At 49.7% G+C, this 19,792-nt stretch overlaps 1 protein-coding gene and 1 non-coding gene across 2 annotated transcripts in view; one reads left to right on the forward strand and one right to left on the reverse strand.

Moving 5' to 3' along the window:
* LOC122391556 (afadin-like) overlaps positions 1–19,792 on the reverse strand; it is a 92,164-nt gene that overhangs the window by 24,197 nt on the left and 48,175 nt on the right. Inside the window, exons 9-11 of the mRNA XM_043385597.1 lie at positions 6,697–6,883; positions 6,153–6,363; positions 1,791–1,912 (exon numbers count right to left, since the gene is read on the reverse strand). Coding sequence (XP_043241532.1) covers positions 1,791–1,912; positions 6,153–6,363; positions 6,697–6,883 — 520 coding nt within the window. The remainder of the gene's footprint in view (positions 1–1,790; positions 1,913–6,152; positions 6,364–6,696; positions 6,884–19,792) is intronic.
* Positions 19,173–19,243, forward strand: Trnag-gcc. Its single transcript has one exon. It is a non-coding gene; the product is annotated as a tRNA-Gly (tRNA).

Consider the following 19,792-nt stretch of genomic DNA (forward strand, 5'->3'; position numbering starts at 1 on the left):
GTAGCATATTAACAGCATTCTTTGAACTTGCCACGATATTGGACGGAGCGAGACTGCCCTGAGGAAACTAAATAGAACCTTAGCGTGTGTCATTAGAGCCAGTCTTACAAGGGCGTTCATTTGAAGAAAACTTAAGATGCGTCAGAAAAATATCCAAGAATCTCATCTCAGCTGGAAAAGCTATGTTCAGATTGTGTGTGATATTAAACACGAACAAGTCCGGAAATTTGTGTGTGGACACACATTCAATAATGTACTCGTATCCCCACTTGTAAGCAAATTAAGCAAATGAGCTGACTCGGAAAATAAGATGCAGGATCAAAGTACGTCATCATGGTTTTGTAATGACAACGGAAAATTACGTTGTCCTTTTATCTTGGCGTGCAGTGGGAGCTCTCAGATGTTCAGACAGATGGTAGTCTGAGCAGTGAGCACGCAACAGTCTCATTCGCGGTCCGACGTTAATCATTTATCAGCGACGTCAGACACAAGCCCAGAGGCTGCCCTGCTCCTGCGTATACTGTCTAGCCCTCTCAGTCACCGTCCTCCCACATCCAGTACTGAGACTGGATAGTGCTGTAGAACATCCAACACTCCACGTTCAACGCAACTACAGGCCACATCAACTGGCGATAAACGTCCGATGTCAGCGTCTCGACCGTCTTGTGACCAGACAAAACACTGCCGTTTTTCTTCCCCTTCCCCAACCATTCTCCATCTTTCGTATTGTGCTTAGCGGCTGCCAGTGCTGGTCAATCGGGAATCAATACTGCATCAAGGTCGCGAGCTGATACATATGTTTGATGATGTTCTTGGTGATGGACAGAACATCCGGACTAACGCACGCGTATTTCAGTATACGACGTATTGCACTTGGCTAACCGGTTCGGTATTAGGCTGTTACTGTTAGCACATAACTAATGGTCCTTTGCTGGACGTGCGGCTCGCACGCAGCGCTCATTACGAAACGACCATGCCTGCTGGAAAGACGCCTCCGCAGCGAGCGTGCGCTATTCGCTTGAGGTCATATTCATTGTTATGCTAATCCACTAAAGTGGAGGATACAAGTGAGGGAAACAAATTGTGAATGTTGAATACGGTAAATTTTAGAACCAGCAAGTTATTCGAAAATTCGTCTTAGGGATGACAATACAAAAAAAGAAGAAGAAAAATTAGGCTAAGAGGCTGCCAAACACACTTTCGAAGTGTGCTTATTTGTAGCAACGGACCGTTTTTGCTTCACTCAGCAGCAGCATTTGCACTGACCGTTGCCACCCAGACCTACTGAACCCATTATCCCTGTGACAATAGACTCGCTCCAAGAACACAGGCCACAGCTGTCTGTACCGCCACCAGGACGCCATTCAGCCGCCCACACTGGGCCCCAGGCAGCAGTAACAATCCAAACCTCATCCCGGCCGCCGGGAGAAGACATCGGTCACCACACGAGTCCAGTCGATGACGGGGTCCCCCGGCTTGGGCAGCTCGTGACCTGGTCCGGCCTCCTCATCCCGCCGTGTTTTGTGCCTGATCAATACTGGTCGGCAACAGCGACAGGGCAGACGGAAATTCTGCTGAGCGTGCCCCGGCTACAGAAATTCAGCCGTCTCAGCGCACTGTATGCGATTCTGGCTGCTCGGATACCGGCAGCACGGCAGAGAGCCCTGCACAAGTGCCTGAAAAGTCTCGCTAGATCCGGATCAGCTTACCGAGCCGATACTGAGGAGCTCGGACCGCCTTAGTGTCAGTATTACGTTCGTCTTAGCCTTGGTGTCAAGTGGCCAGCTCACCTCTCCATGTAGGACTCGTGTCCGCGAAGACTGTCCCGCCGACCTCCGCGAAGTCGCTCCTCTTGGTTGGGGTCCAAGAAGCGGAACTTGTACACGCGGCCGAACTGTACCACGGAGCCGTGCTGGAAACAGAGAGTGGCGGTCAGACGTCAGATCAGACAGAAGTGTAACAAGTCAGCGCACCGCGGCACCAGGCGATATATCGGGCAACAGCTTGGTGGAGGGACATCACACAGCACGCTCTGAACCATCACAACCCTGATGAAAAACTTTGGATTTTTTGACATCATCAATTATGAAAAACCATCACGAGACGCAGGTACATCACATCGCATATCAGTCACCATTTGGAGTACGAGGTCGCGGTACATGCCTATAAATGCCTCCTCAATTCATCTCGCACAGCAGACAGCGATGACGCCACCAGTCTCGCTTCCACAGCCGCGGGGACTCACGGGACCGATTCGAATGCTGGGTGACTTTCAACGCCGACAGACTCATCCCAGAGTTCTCCAAATATCTCTTTCATTGACGAGAGACGAAAGCACGCTGTACCCTTGTATTGCCCTGTATGACGTTGACCACCATAAGCCTCATCACCTTTATCCTGACGTCTCTCTTTCAGCAACAGAGCTGGATACAGCTGGATACAACCAGCCCCACCTGCCCGACCATCCCGACCGCTCGGGCGGTGCCAATCGATGCGTCGAGTGTCTCTCGTCTGGGGAGCCGTCCCCGCCTAGATTGCGGCCGGCCGCGATTCCCCATCGCTCATCGTACCGGGAGAGAGGGCGGCGGCGGCGGGAGCGGGAGTGGCAGAGGAAGGGCAGACGGAACGCAGACAGACTGAACCACTGCATGTGACGTCAAAAAACGCTACCGTATGTCAGTAGTAGACTGCAGATGACAGTTACGTCACTGACAGTTGGCAGCTGACAGCTGACAGCTTACAGCCGATGAAGCGGCCGTACCGTGACGCTCCTCACCCTACGGACCGGGCTTATCGGGCAACAGGTAACAGTCCATCGATTGGTGGACTATATTTGGAGAGCTTGAGCCCACAACAGACCGGCAACGCTCCCCAACGCGATCGTAACTAATGCATTAAACCTCTCAGGTACTCATTTACATGAGCGTACAGTCGCGCACACCGATTACCATTACATCAACGAAGCTGTATTATTGAATTGAACACGGCAAACCCGTACTAACGCCGACCGTAGCTCATGGGACGCTGTCAAACATCTGAGCGCGGTAGGCGGGACTCAACAACACACAGTTGAGCCGTCTCATCAGTCAGCCTAAGACAGCACCAAGTCTGTCTATCGTGCCAGTCTGCTATGCATTCGCTCTCGGCTCGCCACCTTCATTCTCTTCATTCCCACCTTCATTCTCTTCATTCCGTCTCATTCCACTCATTCCTTCCAGCCAGCCGGTGGGTGTGCCCATGTTAACCACCCGCTGGACAGGACCCTCACCCGAGCCGCGACACTCTCCGCTTCGCCGTGTACGCCCACACACCACAGCGACAGAACAGTCTCCCGGGTCCCTCTGGATGAGGATCGCTACCAGCGCTTCCACAAAAGTGCCCCGGGGGATCCTCCGAGACCACCCGTAGGACGACAATTGGGTTCGGCAGCATTAGGCGACTGGCCTGTGCCGAGGAAGGGTGTGTTCCGGTCGGCAGACAGTGAGCCGCTGCACACTGCGACTGGGCCATGGGCATGACGGACACCGGGCTGGACTGGACAGTGAACAGTGCTCGGGTGGAGTAATTTTGTGAATACAGCGCGCAATCTAGGTTGTTTGATTTGGTATTTTGTCATTTGTCATTGGATCTGAGTTGTGTTGAATATTCAATATTCATAATAATTAACCCAACGAAAGACGCTGAGCATGTAAGAAAGCCATACCTTGAGAAAGAAAACCATGGTGAGATCACCACTTCCATCCTTCGTTATTTTAAAGTCATGAAGAAATAGCATTTACATTTTAGGCAATATCGATTTTCGTGGTTGTCACTACGTGACAACGTGACATACGTGAGTCGAGGAACTATATGTGAGTCAAACAGGACAGATAGGAAGGGTAGGGAGCTCAAGCATCTTGCAGGGCGTTTAAGTCCAGGGCTGGGATACCAGTTCTCCCATGGGTATCAGTGGATATGGTTTACATATCTCCGGCCCATAACACATTGCTAAAACCAGATTCGATACCACATGCCCATCAGTCATTCCTGACGCGTCAGTGCCTCTGACCATAAGAACCAAAATTCCGCAGCCTGAAATTGAACTCGCCTCAGACTGCAGCATCAGAGACCATCAGGCGGCATCTTGTCCGGTCTAATTCTCACCGATCACCCGAGTTTGGACAGGTTTGGCCCGTGACCCCGTTGGAGGGGAGCGCGGGCGCCACTGCCGGCCTCGGAGCGGCCCAAGTTGGGTCGTGATTCGGACGGTGGAGCCCGTTAGTCGGCCGATGAGGACGCCAGAGGTCACGGCACAGTGAGAGTCAGAGGGGACAGTCGTCTGAACTCGCGCGAGGCAGGGGCGGAACGCAATGGCTGCAGCCAAGCCAATCGAAGTTTTGGGATGGGGAACTGGCTACGTGATGATAAGTCATGCTAGTCGATGTCTTATGAATTTTGATCCAAAATGCAACGAATGTTGGACGCTACAGGAGAAGCGTACAACATCCAGTTCCTGTATGTACATTGTAAAAAAAAAACAATTAATGTTCATCAATAAGCAACTTAGAGCTACCCATCGGCGACGTTCAGAAAGTGATCCCGGCGGCGCAGCCGCTACTCAAGCCTACACCGAACGGTGCGTGGGCTGTCGAACCAAGAAGACACAAAGTGGTCTGAGAAAAACATCACAGAAACAGGACGCAGTCAACGACGGCCGATCAGCTCTACTAACCGAATAGGACTCATGAGAAGCAATCACGACATTTATCTGGACAGCCTCCACTTATCGACCTAAGGAGACAAAGCACTGCAGCAATGCCGCAGGGTACGGATATTTGCAGAGGCATGGTGGTGATACCATAGAGTGTCCAAATCAATATCGGCAAACAATATACTCTGGGGTGTCCCGGAACATCAGTGGCAATGCCAATAGCAATAAAGACGCACTTCCTATCGGTTGGGCAATAAAAACGCACTTTTCAGCAGTAAATGAACATTGAGAGCGAATATACTCCGAAGGAACCAGTGGAGAGGCCGGACACACACACATAATCGGACAGAAGCCAGTGCCGCTTGTCACTGAGTAGATTGCGGATACCAACCCAATGTCCTGTCATCCAACAGATCACATTACTAAAATAACTTCGGCATCCATTTGGAACTTGGCTAGTCCACACGGCTCGACGGCTTGGCGAACGAAGTTAGCTGACAACTTCCGATGGGAAAAAAATGATGGGCAGAGAAAATCTATTGGTAATGGACATTGTGAATAGTATTTTTACATCACTATCGGATCCAAAATAGTATTCAGTTATCAGGCTTTATGTACAAAGGAGCCTCATATGCTGATTTATGCCATGCCGTGAAAACGTTTGCGCTTATCTCTCGGGATAAACTAAAATAGATTTATGTTATACGCACCAGAACGAACCCACGAGTTTCTCTGCAATAAAGAGCAATATTCTTGAACTGCTTGGCAAAGACGAACGCGATCGTTATTTCCCAGCAGTATATAAACAAATAGCAGGAAGACGGCAAATATGAAGACAAAAATACATCAAGATCTCATCCACACATCATTAAAAGCCAAACGCCGGGTTAGTTACGGGGAGACCGTCTCGTTCCCTGCGTCTATAGATGTTCATGTCAATAATTAGTCGTCATCCCCCTGACGCAATGCCTGCCTTCATTATCGCTCCACGCTGCATTTATGCCTCAGAACCGGACCAACCAGCAGCTGGTGTCACATTGAACGACACGGAGGCTTGTCGACGCTCGAGACTGACTGAAGCAGCAGCTCATCAGTGCTGGCTTGCTAACAGCCTACAACAGCATATTGCATTATGCAGTATGCATACTATGCAAGCAGTAAGCGCCTTAATTACCAGCTTCTCAAGTCAATCACCAGCGCAAGTCTGTATGCATTTTCAACGCAACTTACCCTCTTCGTGAGACAGCCGAATAATATAATTTTGTCGAGTACATACATATGCGTCCCTCTCACATGACGCTAGGACGCTCTGCCGTGCTCTCTCTCTCTCTCTCTCTCTCTCTCTCTCTCTCTCTCTCTCTCTCTCTCTCTCTCTCTCTCTCTCTCCCTCTCTCTCTCTCTCTCTCTCTCTCTCTCTCTCTCTCTCTCTCTCTCTCTCTCTCTCTCTCTCTCTCCCCCGTACCTGCAGTATGGTGGTCTCGTACACCCGCTGTCCGTTGACGTACGTCTCGGCCTCCCGTCCACACGGAGTCACCGTCACTATACCCTCCGTGTGGGCAATGACGCAGTGGCGTGGGTGCACGTTGTGGCCCGCCAGCTGGAGACACTGGCCGCCCGCCTGACTGGAACGCTCCGAGCCGACCTCTGTGACGTTCAGGTGGAGGCTGAACCGCCTGAGAGGGCAGTGCGGCGTCAGTAGGAGCAACAGTATGAACGTCAGACCCTGATAACGTGAGTGAAGTGAATGGGATCAACAGTATACTCAGTACTGGTTTGCCATTAAATAAATCCTGAATGATTATTTATACAAAGAAAAAGCAAACAGAAAACAGGCGTCAGAGGACCTTGGGTGCCATTCAATAAACTAATCCAAAATGATTACCTTTATGTAGATCTTAAACGTTATAATAAAACCCAGGTCAACCGGTACATCTCAATCATTCCAACGCTCAGTCCTCCCCATACTATTAACAACTGCCACCCCATCACGGCCCCGCCGTACGGACCTGGGTGCCGTGTACCGGATGTCTGTTCCGTCCGCTTTCAGCTCCACCAGGAACGGCAGGCTGGCCTCGTCATGACCGCGGTAGCTGTGGTCCACCTCCGACAGACTAGCCGGCGTAGACGGTTTCTTCTTTCTCTTGCGCGGCTGGTAGTCGGCCGAGCGCCGGCGCACGTGGAACATTATAGAACCTGTGGGACACGAGTGACGTGGGTAGTTATAGAGACTGTCGGTAGACACCGGTGGTTTGGAGTGTTATGGAACCTGTCTTCGGACACTGGCGGCGTGGGGCTTATACATATTGAGCTTGTCGGCGGACGAGGGTAATGTGAGAGGTTACGGAGGCTGTTGGCAGACAGGTGGGAGGGAGGTTAGAGAGCTTGTCAGCAGACACGGATATGATATTTTTCAATATACGGTATGCCGGAGGCTAGTTACATATGCAAGCATACCACGATGATGTTATCCTTTCAGTGACGCACCAATCATGAAGAGAAAACAGCTTTGTGATTTATTTTTACAGCAATTACCTAATTTGACAAATTATGCGATAGTGTGGCACGTGAACAAAAACGGATGAGTGTACTGAACATACTGGTGAACAAAACAAAATAAAACTAAAAATTACAAGTGTGATAGTTTTTCTACCATATTTACATCCTGTATGAACCCATGGGGACCAGTAACTACAAGCACACATTGAAATATGTACACGCGTTGACGGCAAGGTACATTAATTGGACATTGGACCGGCATTGGACCAAAATTCGCACCCAAGGGCGTTTACTTGACAATGTATTGCACGACACTGTCACCTTTATGCTAAACAAGTACAAAAAGAAATATGGCTACTGTTTAATGTCGCCAAGCAATGTTGAATGTCGGGTATTTCATATTATGTGGGGAGTGCCTCTCAACCGCCCAACGCCTAAGCATGTATAGTCGACTACAGAATGATGTCCCACTCCTCAGAAGCTATCAGTTGACCGGAGCGCTTAGTTGTGCCGTTTATCACGCAATTAAGCGTGTCGATTGTGAGCATTGGGACAAAGCTATAATTTGTGAACTCAGCCCGTGTGATGCGGCACAGCCTAACACTCCAGGCAAATAATTGCCTGTGAAAAGTGGAATATCATTCTGTAGTCGACTATACTTGGCGCGGCTAGACTATTCCGAAGGCCCATAAGAACTTCGACAAAAATGCAATTCAAGAACTTCCGTGGTCGCATCGCATCAGATGCCTTTCAGTGAAAGTGTGTCCGAACACGAGTGGCGTGGGTGGTTATAGACACCTGTCGGTAGACACCGCTGGTTTGGAGCGTTGTGGAGCCTGCCTTCGGACACTGGCGGTGTGGGGCTTATACATATTGAGCTTGTCGGCGGACGAGGGTAATGTGAGAGGTTACGGAGGCTGTTGGCAGACAGGTGGGAGGGAGGTTAGAGAGCTTGTCAGCAGACACGGATATGATATTTTTCAATATACGGTATGCCGGAGGCTAGTTACATATGCAAGCATACCACGATGATGTTATCCTTTCAGTGACGCACCAATCATGAAGAGAAAACAGCTTTGTGATTTATTTTTACAGCAATTACCTAATTTGACAAATTATGCGATAGTGTGGCACGTGAACAAAAAACGGATGAGTGTACTGAACATACTGGTGAACAAAACAAAATAAAACTAAAAATTACAAGTGTGATAATTTTTCTACCATATGTACATCCTGTATCAACCCATGGGGACCAGTAACTACGTGCGCACATTGAAATATGTACACACTTTGACGGCAAGGTACATTGGACCATAGTTCGCACCCAAGGACATTTACTTGACAATTCATTGCATGACCCTGTCGCCTTTATGCTTAACAAGCAGAAGAAATATGGCTACTGTTAAATGTCGCCAAGTAATGTTGAATGTCAGGTATTTCATATTATAAGGGGAGTGCCTCTCAACCGCCCAACGCCTAAGCAAATATTTGGCTTGGCCAGACTATTCCGAAGGCCCATAAAAACTTCAATAAAATTGCAATTCAAGAACTTCCGTGGTCGCATCAGATGCCTTTCAGTCATAAAGTGTCGACGCGCCCGCCGGCTGGGCAACATGACGTCACTGTCAAGCCAACGACGACAATAAGGTGAACTGAATAGGGTTGCCCAGTGGGACGTTGAACAGACTACGACGCTGAACAGGCTACTTGACGTTGAGTTCACACATGACAGTACCCATAATATACCGGACCAGTAAACTCGGGCGAACTAAGTGATATAGCTGTAGGACAAGTATATTAAAAAAATATTACACCGACCAACACTATGCCGAGACGTGGGGGCGTCGCATTCCTATTTCCTTCACCAACAACATGAACATTTATAACTGTTTGCTGCACTGTCACCCAGTGGTAAAGGAGTTTATGACGAATTGATTATGAAATTAGAACTTTGTATTTGTAAGCATTTTCATTCGCATGTCGAGTGATGAAACTGCACTACAGTGCGTGTCAACACTCAACAGGCACGAATTGAGCCACATCTCTGTCACGGCACCTGGCCTGAGCCATCATACGATGAGTTCCCGGTGCACCGTCACAGTCCGCCACACGCACACATCGCACGATAAGGGCCGGCGGAGGCGGCGCGGGGCTCACTATCGATTTGTCTGCCCGTCTGTACAGTACGTCATCAGTGGCGGCCGTATCACTGAGCTCACAGCGATAGACTGCACCCGAGGGGGCTGTCGGCTGAACGCTGCGCTCGGCTGTGTCCGGATCAAGGCTGTCCGGACACAGAACAGAGCGTCGCTGATAAATCTAGAGCGCTCGACATTCGCTGTCGAGTCCAGTCTGCACTACCGCGGCTCGGGATGACCTCCAGCGTTCAGCATTTGCCATCACAGGTCCCGCCGCTGCTCAGTACGATCTCGAGCGCTCGACAGGTACGAGACCCAGAGGCCTCAGCTCATTCAAGGACGGGAGATCCAGGAGCTCGCGAGCCATCTCGGATAGGATTTATTGAGCAATAAATCCTATCCGAGATGATATCTCTCGGATATCACGGGGGTACTGCCTCGAGACCGGGCGTCCGCCCTCGAGCCCGCGTCGAATAGCTTCACAGATGCTCAGTCCCGGACGGAGCAGGCCGTATCAATACAGCTCGGAAATGCGCAGTGACACACTTATTGTCAATAAAGACGGCCAGAAGCAGCCAGAGTGAACAGAAAGGTGAGCGTCAGAGGCACACGCTGCAGTGGGAATACGTGGTTGTATAATGTATACCAAATCAGCCCGGAGCTCGAAATTGCTAATATAACGTCGCACATCCGGATAGGTGGTATCCACTATCCAGTCACAAATCGCCATTAGCAATGGCATGGTGCAAGGAAGGTTCATTTCTTACAAAAAAGAAAGTCAATACCGACATGACATCCGTAATTACGAGCGAGCGAGCGCAGCGAGCGAAGTGAGTCTTTTCAATATAACGGAAAAATCTCAGTATGAGCGGCCCGGCCCGGCCCAGCCCGGCCTGTAACGCTTTTGAGAGGCTTATATCTCAGCAACCGCTGGACCGATTGGCCTGCGGTCTTTTTTGCTGGGTAGCCCCATCCCTTCTACCCCGTAATTGACTACTTTTGATACATCTCAGTGACCGTCGTGGCACGTGGGGCATTCCACGATAGATCGTACCAGGCCCGTCACCCTCATCTCTCAGATTTTAATGAAAATCGGTCCTAGGGGTAATCATAGGCCCGAAAGACGCCTGGCAAAATATCAGACTTCTCAGATCAAAACTTTTTGAATTAGCAATACATTTTTTTAACTTCGGTTGGTAAGGGTGAGTTTGATGGCCTATAACTCAAGAACGGGTTAAGCAACCAACAAACGGTAAACAACGCTAAGCTTGCGATGAATCAAAAATTAATATTACTTTTTAAAAAATTCCAAAGAAAAATTTTCATTGTTGAACAAAAGTCTTAATCTTTTTTCATTTGCCTTTAATGACTTTTGGGACCAAAATTTTTTCACATTTTAATTTTTACAAAATAAACTTCATGGCATTGCGAATCGACATGCAAAAAATTAGAAAGGTGTTCTTTCTATAAGTTCTTCATCTTCCCGCCAACAAAATGGGTTTCGGAGGGGTTGATACGACCCCAGCACGCCGTTTCGCTTCTAATAGAGCTAGAGCCTCGGGGAAAAAGCGAGCGTGTGTGCCGTTACAAGTCGCAGCGATTTGTACCCGATTTTAAGGTCTCAGGTTAACCGGTGGCGTCTGAGGTCAGGTCAAGTGACTGAAGTTACGGTTTCGGTTTTTAGTAAATAACTTCGCAAAAAATGGCCGCAGAGCCGCGACTTTGGCATCATTGTGTTCGCCTAGCTCAGGTGCGTCGAATGGTATACTTTTTGTTAGAGTGAGGTCAACTTAAGTAGTTGACCTCGGGTCAAGGTCAGGTCAGAGCCCCTCAGGTCACGAAGCTGGGCAAAGGGTATCATATGGCATATCATTCGATTCGGAAGGTCTTTCCGAGTCCATTGGTGGCTTTCCCGACTCTCTAGCTCAATTTGATCGGGAGTTATTGACGAAAAACTCGTACGACCCTAGTGACGTCATAAATGACGTCACGCGAGGTTAACAATGCAAAAGTGAAGCATTGGACTTTGCAAGGAGTGCATGAAATCACGATGCCATGTACGTGAGATAGTTTTAGATCATTCTCGGCGCCAAAATAACAGTTTTTATATTTCCCCATTGACTTATAACAGTGATGTCACGTGACCGACCTGACCTCATGTGACCTTAAAAAATTACCCGATATACAAGTTGTGAGACCTTTGGAGCACACCGTGTATGCGTCCTGTAACTTTCATCTCGGGCAGCTATGGTCATTGGCGTCCAAAACAATGTCAGAACCAAACAGCCTTTTTCACTCTCGCGCTTATAGGAAAGAAGGTTGGATGGACCCTCTTTTCATTTTTTTTCAGATGACTCAGACTTCAATTGAAATTTCAGTAACCCGTGATGTCACTACACTGAAAAAACAAAATGAGAATGGTTACGGATTGGGTTTCATGTGAAACCACGAGGTGGTCTATATAGTGAAATGGTGCTTGCTTGACCTCATTTATTAGGGCTGTCCGAGTCTCCTGTTTGACAAGCCTGATAGTTGGTCTCGTTTTGAACAGCGTTTGAAGCATCATGGGTGCGACTCTTTTTAGGACTAACCGTGAGAATGTTTGCCGGTCTCATCTCATATCCTGCGTCGGTGTGAGGCAGCGTGGTGGTTTCAGATAAGTGCAGTCTCTGGACTTGTTTACATACAGCGCATTGTCAGGCGCCATTTGCAAATTGTGTGCGTTGGTGTGCGCTGCGCTTGGAGTTATATTGTTATAAGTAGAGACATTCTTTAGCCATATATAAAATATTGTGCATGATAACAGAGGAAACAACACGCTTGCTCATCAGTCATGGTCAGAAATCTTTTAATCTTTCGCTACAGTAAGATTTCGTTGAAATCAAGATTGGAAGGGCAGATGTCATAGTGACTTCGGCTTCTGAAGAAGGTAACGATCTTCCCGACCTCTACAAATTGAAGAACCAAGAGACAGTGGCGGCCGAGGAATTTCGCTCTCTAGGAGAAGACGTTTCGCACAACCGCGCGTTCACCACGGTGTAGCGGCGGCCGGGGTGAGTGACGAGTGTTCTTTGGTTGGGGACTGCAGCGCGGCACGACGCGACTGCTTTCGCCGCGCCCATTGCTGCTGCATGAACTAGCTTTGTGTTTGAGAGGGCTTGGGCCTTTTGTGACCCGGTCGGCAGCGCGTGGCACGACGGGACTGCCAATTGTCTCCGCATATATGCTACTGCACTGAAATTTGTGTTTGAGAGGGCCTGGGCCTGTGTCGACCGGGCCGGCAGCGCGCAGCACGACGCGACTAATACGAGACTAATACATTTTGAGAAGAAAACATGGTTGTATTTTGGGCGGCAATATGGCCGCGCGGCAGGGCGGGGCTGCGCGGCTACATTCGAGGGTCCAGAAAGAAGGCTCGTAACGAGAATGGCTGGATTTCTTCTATGAGACCATTTTCTGGTCTAATCCAATGGTGGCTGATGTTGAGACAGTCCAGCGGTATTATCGTAAACCAGAACGTGGTTTCATCCAGCTCAGAGTTTCAAAAGAGAACACACTTTGAGCATTTTGGAGACCAGTTTTGTTTCTCCGTGAGACCACTGAATGGTTTCGCGAGACCGGTTTCTAAGCTCTCTAAAAGGGTTTCAGAAAGACCGCAGTGGCGGCGGAAGGTAATTTTGGATGGGGGTGCAAAGTTCTCTCAAGGGGCCCCTCCGGAATTTTTGGGCCCCCCTTCATTTTTTGAGTGTTTATTATTGATTGATGAAAAACGAAGATTTTGGAAAATTATCCCCATACACACAAGTTCTGTAAAAGGTTTGAAATTGCAGTGTACGTACGGCCCTCCAGCAAAAGAGTGGTTGGTTACTGGTTAGCCTATGTGCTTTTGGTGTAATAACTTTAAATGGCGGAGACACTCCTGTAAAATGACTCAATAGAAATGAGAAGAGGGTTCGTGCACACATTTCGGCAGTGGGTTTCAACAGCCATAAAACGTATTCATCAATGCAGAGCGATTATTGTGATGTTGGCAACCAACCACTTAATACCTGGAGGGCCGTACAATGTACATACCTATCTCAAATAATGAAAGCATAAAGAAGCAAATGCAGATAGTTTTTTATCGGCTTATCTTTGAGTCTAGCCACCACCCGCAGCGTCTCAAACCACTTTTCTGGATACGCAGTGGACCATTGAGGGCCCTACGAGACCGTTCCAAGAAGACCGTGTTTAGAAGCCCCTTGGAAACCGACCACATAGAGACTCCTCCAGAGACCTACATGACTCCCCAGACTGAATGAGCCCTCCGATCAGGGTCGGTCCCTTGAAAGTTGCTGAAAGGTTTCAGAAGGTATTATAGGCTCGAAAGTCTTTTGAGGGCTCTCAGAAACCGGCATCGGGCCCCAAAAAACCTGTATAGAGGCCCTCCAAAGCCGGGATGGAGGCCACAGGAGCCGATGTTTAGCCTAAGGAGCCTGTATGGAGGACTGAATAGAGGAAAGGGGTCTCAGTGGGGCCTTCAGGGGCAAGCGTTTGAGCCCCAAAAGTATGGGGTCTTAGAGGCAGGTAGACTCCTGGGATATGCACGGGGTCCCAGGAGCTCGCGTGGGTGCCCAAATATTCGGCTGGCGGCTACTAGAACCAGCATGGGGATTCTGAGGACTTAGAAGCCGCTAGTCCCACATTTCATGGGTCATGAGTCCCAAGAGTCGATGTAGGGGCCATAAAAGCCGGTGTAGGGCCCATGGCCCTATAAGTTCCGACATTGAGACTCTCAGAGGCCAGCGACGGGGCACCAAGAGCAGATAAAGTGCCGCAATAAGCCGGCATGGGGCCTGAGAATCAGTGTGGAATTCCAGGAGCCTGCGTGAGCTTTCGGAGACCTTCGTATTTCGTAAGGTCCACAAAGGTCGTTGGGTCCTCTGAATCTGAATTCTGCGGGGCCCTCAGAGGCCAGCATGTCTCCTGGCACCTACCTGCGTTGAGGTGAGACCCTCCGAGGCCGTCGTAGGGTTCTTGAGGCCAGCGTTGGCCCTTGAAGCCTTCGTTAGGCCCTAGAAGCCGTCAACAGGGCCCTCAGAGGTCAGCATGGCCCCTGGAGCCTGCCTGCGTCGAGGCCCTCAGAGGCCGTCGTGGAACCCTCAGACGCCAGCGTGGGCCTTTGGAGCTTGCGTTGGGTCTTAGAGACCATTGTGAGGGCCCAGAGAGGTCGTCGTCAGGGCCCTCTGACCCTCAGGGACCATCCTTGGGTCCTCAGAAGTTGTTGTGAGGGCCCTTAAAAAAGCCTTCGAGAGAATCATCAGAGGTCGTCATGAGGGTCCTTGGCCATATGTAGTGAGGGTTTTCATGGGCCCCCAGATACATTTGCAGGGCTCTCAGAGGCCTTGGTAAGACCACTAGAGGCCATCGTTAGGGCCCTCAATAGACCGTTGCAGGGCCCTCAGATGCCAGCATAGCCCCTGCAGCCTGGTCGTGTTGGGGCCCTCAGAGGCCGTCGCTAGGCCGTCTGAAGCCAAATGGGCCCTCAGACTTAAGTTGGGTCTAGGGCCGTCACGAGAGCCCTCAGAGGCCAGTAGGGCCCCTAGAGTCCTGTAGCACCCTCAGCGGTCGTCATGAGGGCCCTTAGTGGTCGTTATAGGGCCCCAGGGGACAGAGGTCGTCGTGAGAGCCCTCAGAGATCGTATGGGCCTTCAGAGGCCGTGCCGTCATAGGGCCCTCAGAGGCCGTCATAGGGCCCTCAGAAGCCAGCGTGGCCTCTGGAGTCTCCTTGGGGCCCTAGAGTCTCTGTGAGACCCTAAGCGGTCGTCATGAGGGCCCTTAGTGGCCGTTGTAGGGCCCAGGGGACAGGGGTCGTCGTGGGAGCCCTCGCCCCTCAGAGATCGTCATACAAGGGCTCTCTGAGGCCGTCGTGGGGGCCCTCAGATGCCGCATGGAGCACCAAACGCGGCTCGGAACACTTCTAGTCGGTGTGGGGGCCCCAAAGACTAGCATGGGGCGCCCCTGACCATAATTGGACATCCCGGATGATGCCACATCAATGTTCGTTTCTCGATCACTGGTTTTCAGGAGAAAATGTAGGTATTGGATGGTGCGGCGGGCCCCTTGTACGGATTTTGGGGGTGCAAAAAGATATGTTTGCACCCCCCATGTTTTTCGATGGGGGTGCAGCTGCACCCCCTGCACCCCCTATTCCGCCGCCACTGCACCGCGCAGAATGGCTCAAAAAGTGTGGTCTGATTTGAATAGGGGAAAAAAGACCGCTTTCTGGTCTCTGAGACCAAAATTTGGCTGACTTTTTTTTCAGTGTAGACAGCTTTACCACGCCATTTGTAAGCTCCCCTGCCGAAATCACTATTCAAACCCGTTATCGTGACGTAAAATAAATACATTTATAGAAAGAACACCTTCCTAATTTTTTGCATACTTCTTAACAATGAACCAAATATTTTTGTTTAAGAAATAAAAATTCAAAAAAATTTGGTCCCAAAGTCCAAAAAATGCAAATGAAAGAAAACTCGATATGTCATATATCAAAAATAACGTATTTTTCGAAATTTCAAAAATACATATTAATCTCTGTTTCATTGCAAGTTCAATGTAATATACCACACTGAAAAAAGTCAGCCAAATTTTGGTCTCAGAGACCAGAAAGCGGTCTTTTTTCCCCTATTCAAATCAGACCACACTTTTTGAGCCATTCTGCGCGGTCTTTCTGAAACCCTTTTAGAGAGCTTAGAAACCGGTCTCGCGAAACCATTCAGTGGTCTCACGGAGAAACAAAACTGGTCTCCAAAGTGCTCAAAGTGTGTTCTCTTTTGAAACTCTGAGCTGGATGAAACCACGTTCTGGTTTACGATAATACCGCTGGACTGTCTCAACATCAGCCACCATTGGATTAGACCAGAAAATGGTCTCATAGAAGAACTCAAGCCATTCTCGTTACGAGCCTTCTTTCTGGACCCTCGAATGTAGCCGCGCAGCTCCGCCCTGCCGCGCGGCCATATTGCCGCCCAAAATACAACCATGTTTTCTTCTCAAAATGTATTAGTCTCGTATTAGTCGCGTCGTGCCGCGGGCTGCCGGCCCGGTCGACACAGGCCCAGGCCCTCTCAAACACAAATTTCAGTGCAGTAGCATATATGCGGAGACAATTGACAGTCCCGTCGTGCCACGCGCTGCCGACCGGGTCACAAAAGGCCCAAGCCCTCTCAAACACAAAGCTAGTTCATGCAGTAGCAATGGGCGCGGCGAAAGCAGTCGTGTCGTGCCGCTCTGCAGTCCCCAACCAAAGAACACTCGTCACTCACCCCGGCCGCCGCTACACCGTGGTGAACGCGCGGTTGTGCGAAACGTCTTCTCCTAGAGAGCGAAATTCCTCGGCTGCCACTGTCTCTTGGTTCTTCAATTTGTAGAGGTCGGGAAGATCGTTACCTTCTTCAGAAGCCGAAGTCACTATGACATCTGCCCTTCCAATCTTGATTTCAACGAAATCTTACTGTAGCGAAAGAATAAAAGATTTCTGACCATGACTGATGAGCAAGTGTGTTGTTTCCTCTGTTATCATGCACAATATTTTATATATGGCTAAAGAATGTCTCTACTTATAACAATATAACTCCAAGCGCAGCGCACACCAACGCACACAATTTGCAAATGGCGCCTGACAATGCGCTGTATGTAAACAAGTCCAGAGACTGCACTTATCTGAAACCACCACGCTGCCTCACACCGACGCAGGATATGAGATGAGACCGGCAAACATTCTCACGGTTAGTCCTAAAAAGAGTCGCACCCATGATGCTTCAAACGCTGTTCAAAACGAGACCAACTATCAGGCTTGTCAAACAGGAGACTCGGACAGCCCCAATAAATGAGGTCAAGCAAGCACCATTTCACTATATAGACCACCTCGTGGTTTCACATGAAACCCAATCCGTAACCATTCTCATTTTGTTTTTTTCAGTGCATTTGGCATTTGAATAATCCGTCTTAGAGTTATAGCCCGCCAAACTTAGCGCTGCAAAGCAAGATCCAAAAAAATGTTTTACACCATAACTCAAAAAATACTTATCTGATAAGCCTGAAATTGTTACAGGTGGATTCAGAGCCCCTGATTACCCCTGAGACCAATTCTCGTCAAATTCCGAGAGATGTAGGTGTCAAATGGGAAAAAAGTGGTACGATCTATCGTGGAATGCCCCACGTGCCACGTGAAAAGTCAAGGGTGTTCAAGCTGTTTTGCAAAAGTAGTGATTTTCAGAGGCCCATATCTCAGCAGCCGCTTGGGCGATTGTCTTGCGGTAATTTTTGTAGGGTAGCTGCATTCCTTATACAAAAGGTCCGATACTCTTGATCTATGTGAGTGACCCCCAGTGCACGTGCAAAATACAACAATAAGAGGTGCCAAATTTGTTCCCATTTCAATAACTCGGTAATTACTGGGGCGATTTCGCTGAAACTTGGCATACAGGTAGGCACCCACCATGGCATCCCATGTGTTGCGGTTAGGGTGCTGCTGCACGTGCGCACGTGCAGGGGGCGCTCCCAGATCTCGAGAACGGCTGGGCCGATTGCGCTCAAATTTGTTACACGGTTGGGGACCGGTTAGTAGGGTGCCGTGCAAAAGTCAGTTTGGACCCCGTTTGCACGTGCGCACGTGCAGAATGCCGCTTCCAGATCTCAGGAACAGCTGGGCCGATTGCGTTCAAATTTGGCACACCGCTAGCGACCGGTTAGAAGGGTGCTTTGCACAAGCCCGTTGGAAGTACCCTCTCGCCTTTCCGCACGTGCAGGGCTCATTATCTCGCTCGCTCGTTCTTCGCCCAAAAGGCGTTTTATTACTGGTATAATACAAAGTTAATTGTGATGTAAGTAAACGGCCCAAGCCAAGATGGGAGCCATTCGATGCAAGTCCATCAAAGATTCGACGCTCAACGACCTTTTCCGATCGCCAAGTTGGCCGCCTTGTGACACCACGCGCTTATACGCTCTGCGAGGCTGAGCGGCGATGTGGAGCAAGAAGCTTACACCCGTTTCCGACTTTTGCAGCTGACCTTTGCCAGGGCGGCACCGGGGCCGTGACGGCGTCACAACTTGGCCGAGTCGTTTCCGTCGACGGGCAATCACCTGACCGGGTCCGAAGACGGTCGGGCCAAGGGTGGCGTGGCCTGGCCGCTGATAACCTTTTTAGGGCTCACGGTTGAATTAATGCGCGCGGATAAAGATTCATGGAGAGGGAAAAATTTAAAAGGAATCCAACAGACCTAGTGAACACCGTTCCATGTTTCTATCCTCAGGATACGGAAATCCTTCTCCTCCACGCCGCAACCCCCCTCCGGGCTGGACAGGCAACTTTATCTCATGCGGGCTGCTCCCTTGGAGCGGCACCGCTGCTCCCGAGGGAGCGCACCCCGTAGCCGGGTGCAGTGAGTACCTTGGGGCTGGTCGGCCTGTCCTTCGGCATGGGCTCAGCCCCGGTGACTCACTAGGGTGCCTGCCCAGACCAATGTCTCCCCCTAATTCCTATCATCCTTACGGCTCTGAAATGGTCTAATTGGACCGAAAGGGCCTAACCCAACAAAACAAACAAACAAACCTAGTGAGCGGATCAAGAGCCTTTGACCGCTTCCCGAGCCTTTCCCTGAAAAAAACTAATGGGCGCAGAGTCTTTTGTGTGTTCTAGTGTCTGTAGTGCTGCTAACCAGAGCCCTGACACTGCCGTTGGCGCCTGCCCGTATCTGTAAAAACTGGCCCTGCAGCTCCACCAGTCATGACGTTAGTAGGCGAGTCGTGACACCGTCACTCAGCCCCGTGCGGCGGAAAACATGCACACATACAACTATTCCGAGGCATCGGTGGTTCAGTGGTAGAATGCTCGCCTGCCACGCGGGCGGCCCGGGTTCGATTCCCGGCCGATGCATTTTGAATTAATCGGACAGTTTCGTTTTCGGAGGGAAGCAAGCGGTCATCCCATTCCAATTTCACATACCATTGAAAAGAAATGCTTGTTCTGGATCTACGATTTCATGGATATCTTTCATTTAAAAATCAAGGACAAATGGTCTGTGGGGATTCCATCACACATAAGTTATGAAAGCATTGGGTATGTATCCAAGACAATTCCATCTCAATTAGTGCAACAAATCAGTAAACGGTGAACTGAGATAATATTTAATCTCTGTAAAGCAAAAACATATTTACGCCCCCCCCCCCCTAAAAAATGACGAAGGATCTGAACGGATCGTCAACAATAACCATGGTTGGATTTCTTACACACATGAATCTATCGGCAAAGTGAAAAGGCTGAACCAAATCAGGGTTAACGGATAGGATCCCGGATCCATTTTATCGAACCAATGCACATATCTATCATCCACTGATCAGATTCAAGGGCGCTAGCCGATGTCAGCCGACGGGTTCATGGCTGGCGGCCTTGACCTTTGCTCTAGGTGTCCACAAACTTTGCTAA

This window comes from Amphibalanus amphitrite, unplaced genomic scaffold (genome assembly GCF_019059575.1).
Source record: "Amphibalanus amphitrite isolate SeventyFive unplaced genomic scaffold, NRLGWU_Aamphi_draft 000444F_arrow, whole genome shotgun sequence".
In the NCBI taxonomy this organism is placed as follows: domain Eukaryota; kingdom Metazoa; phylum Arthropoda; class Thecostraca; order Balanomorpha; family Balanidae; genus Amphibalanus; species Amphibalanus amphitrite.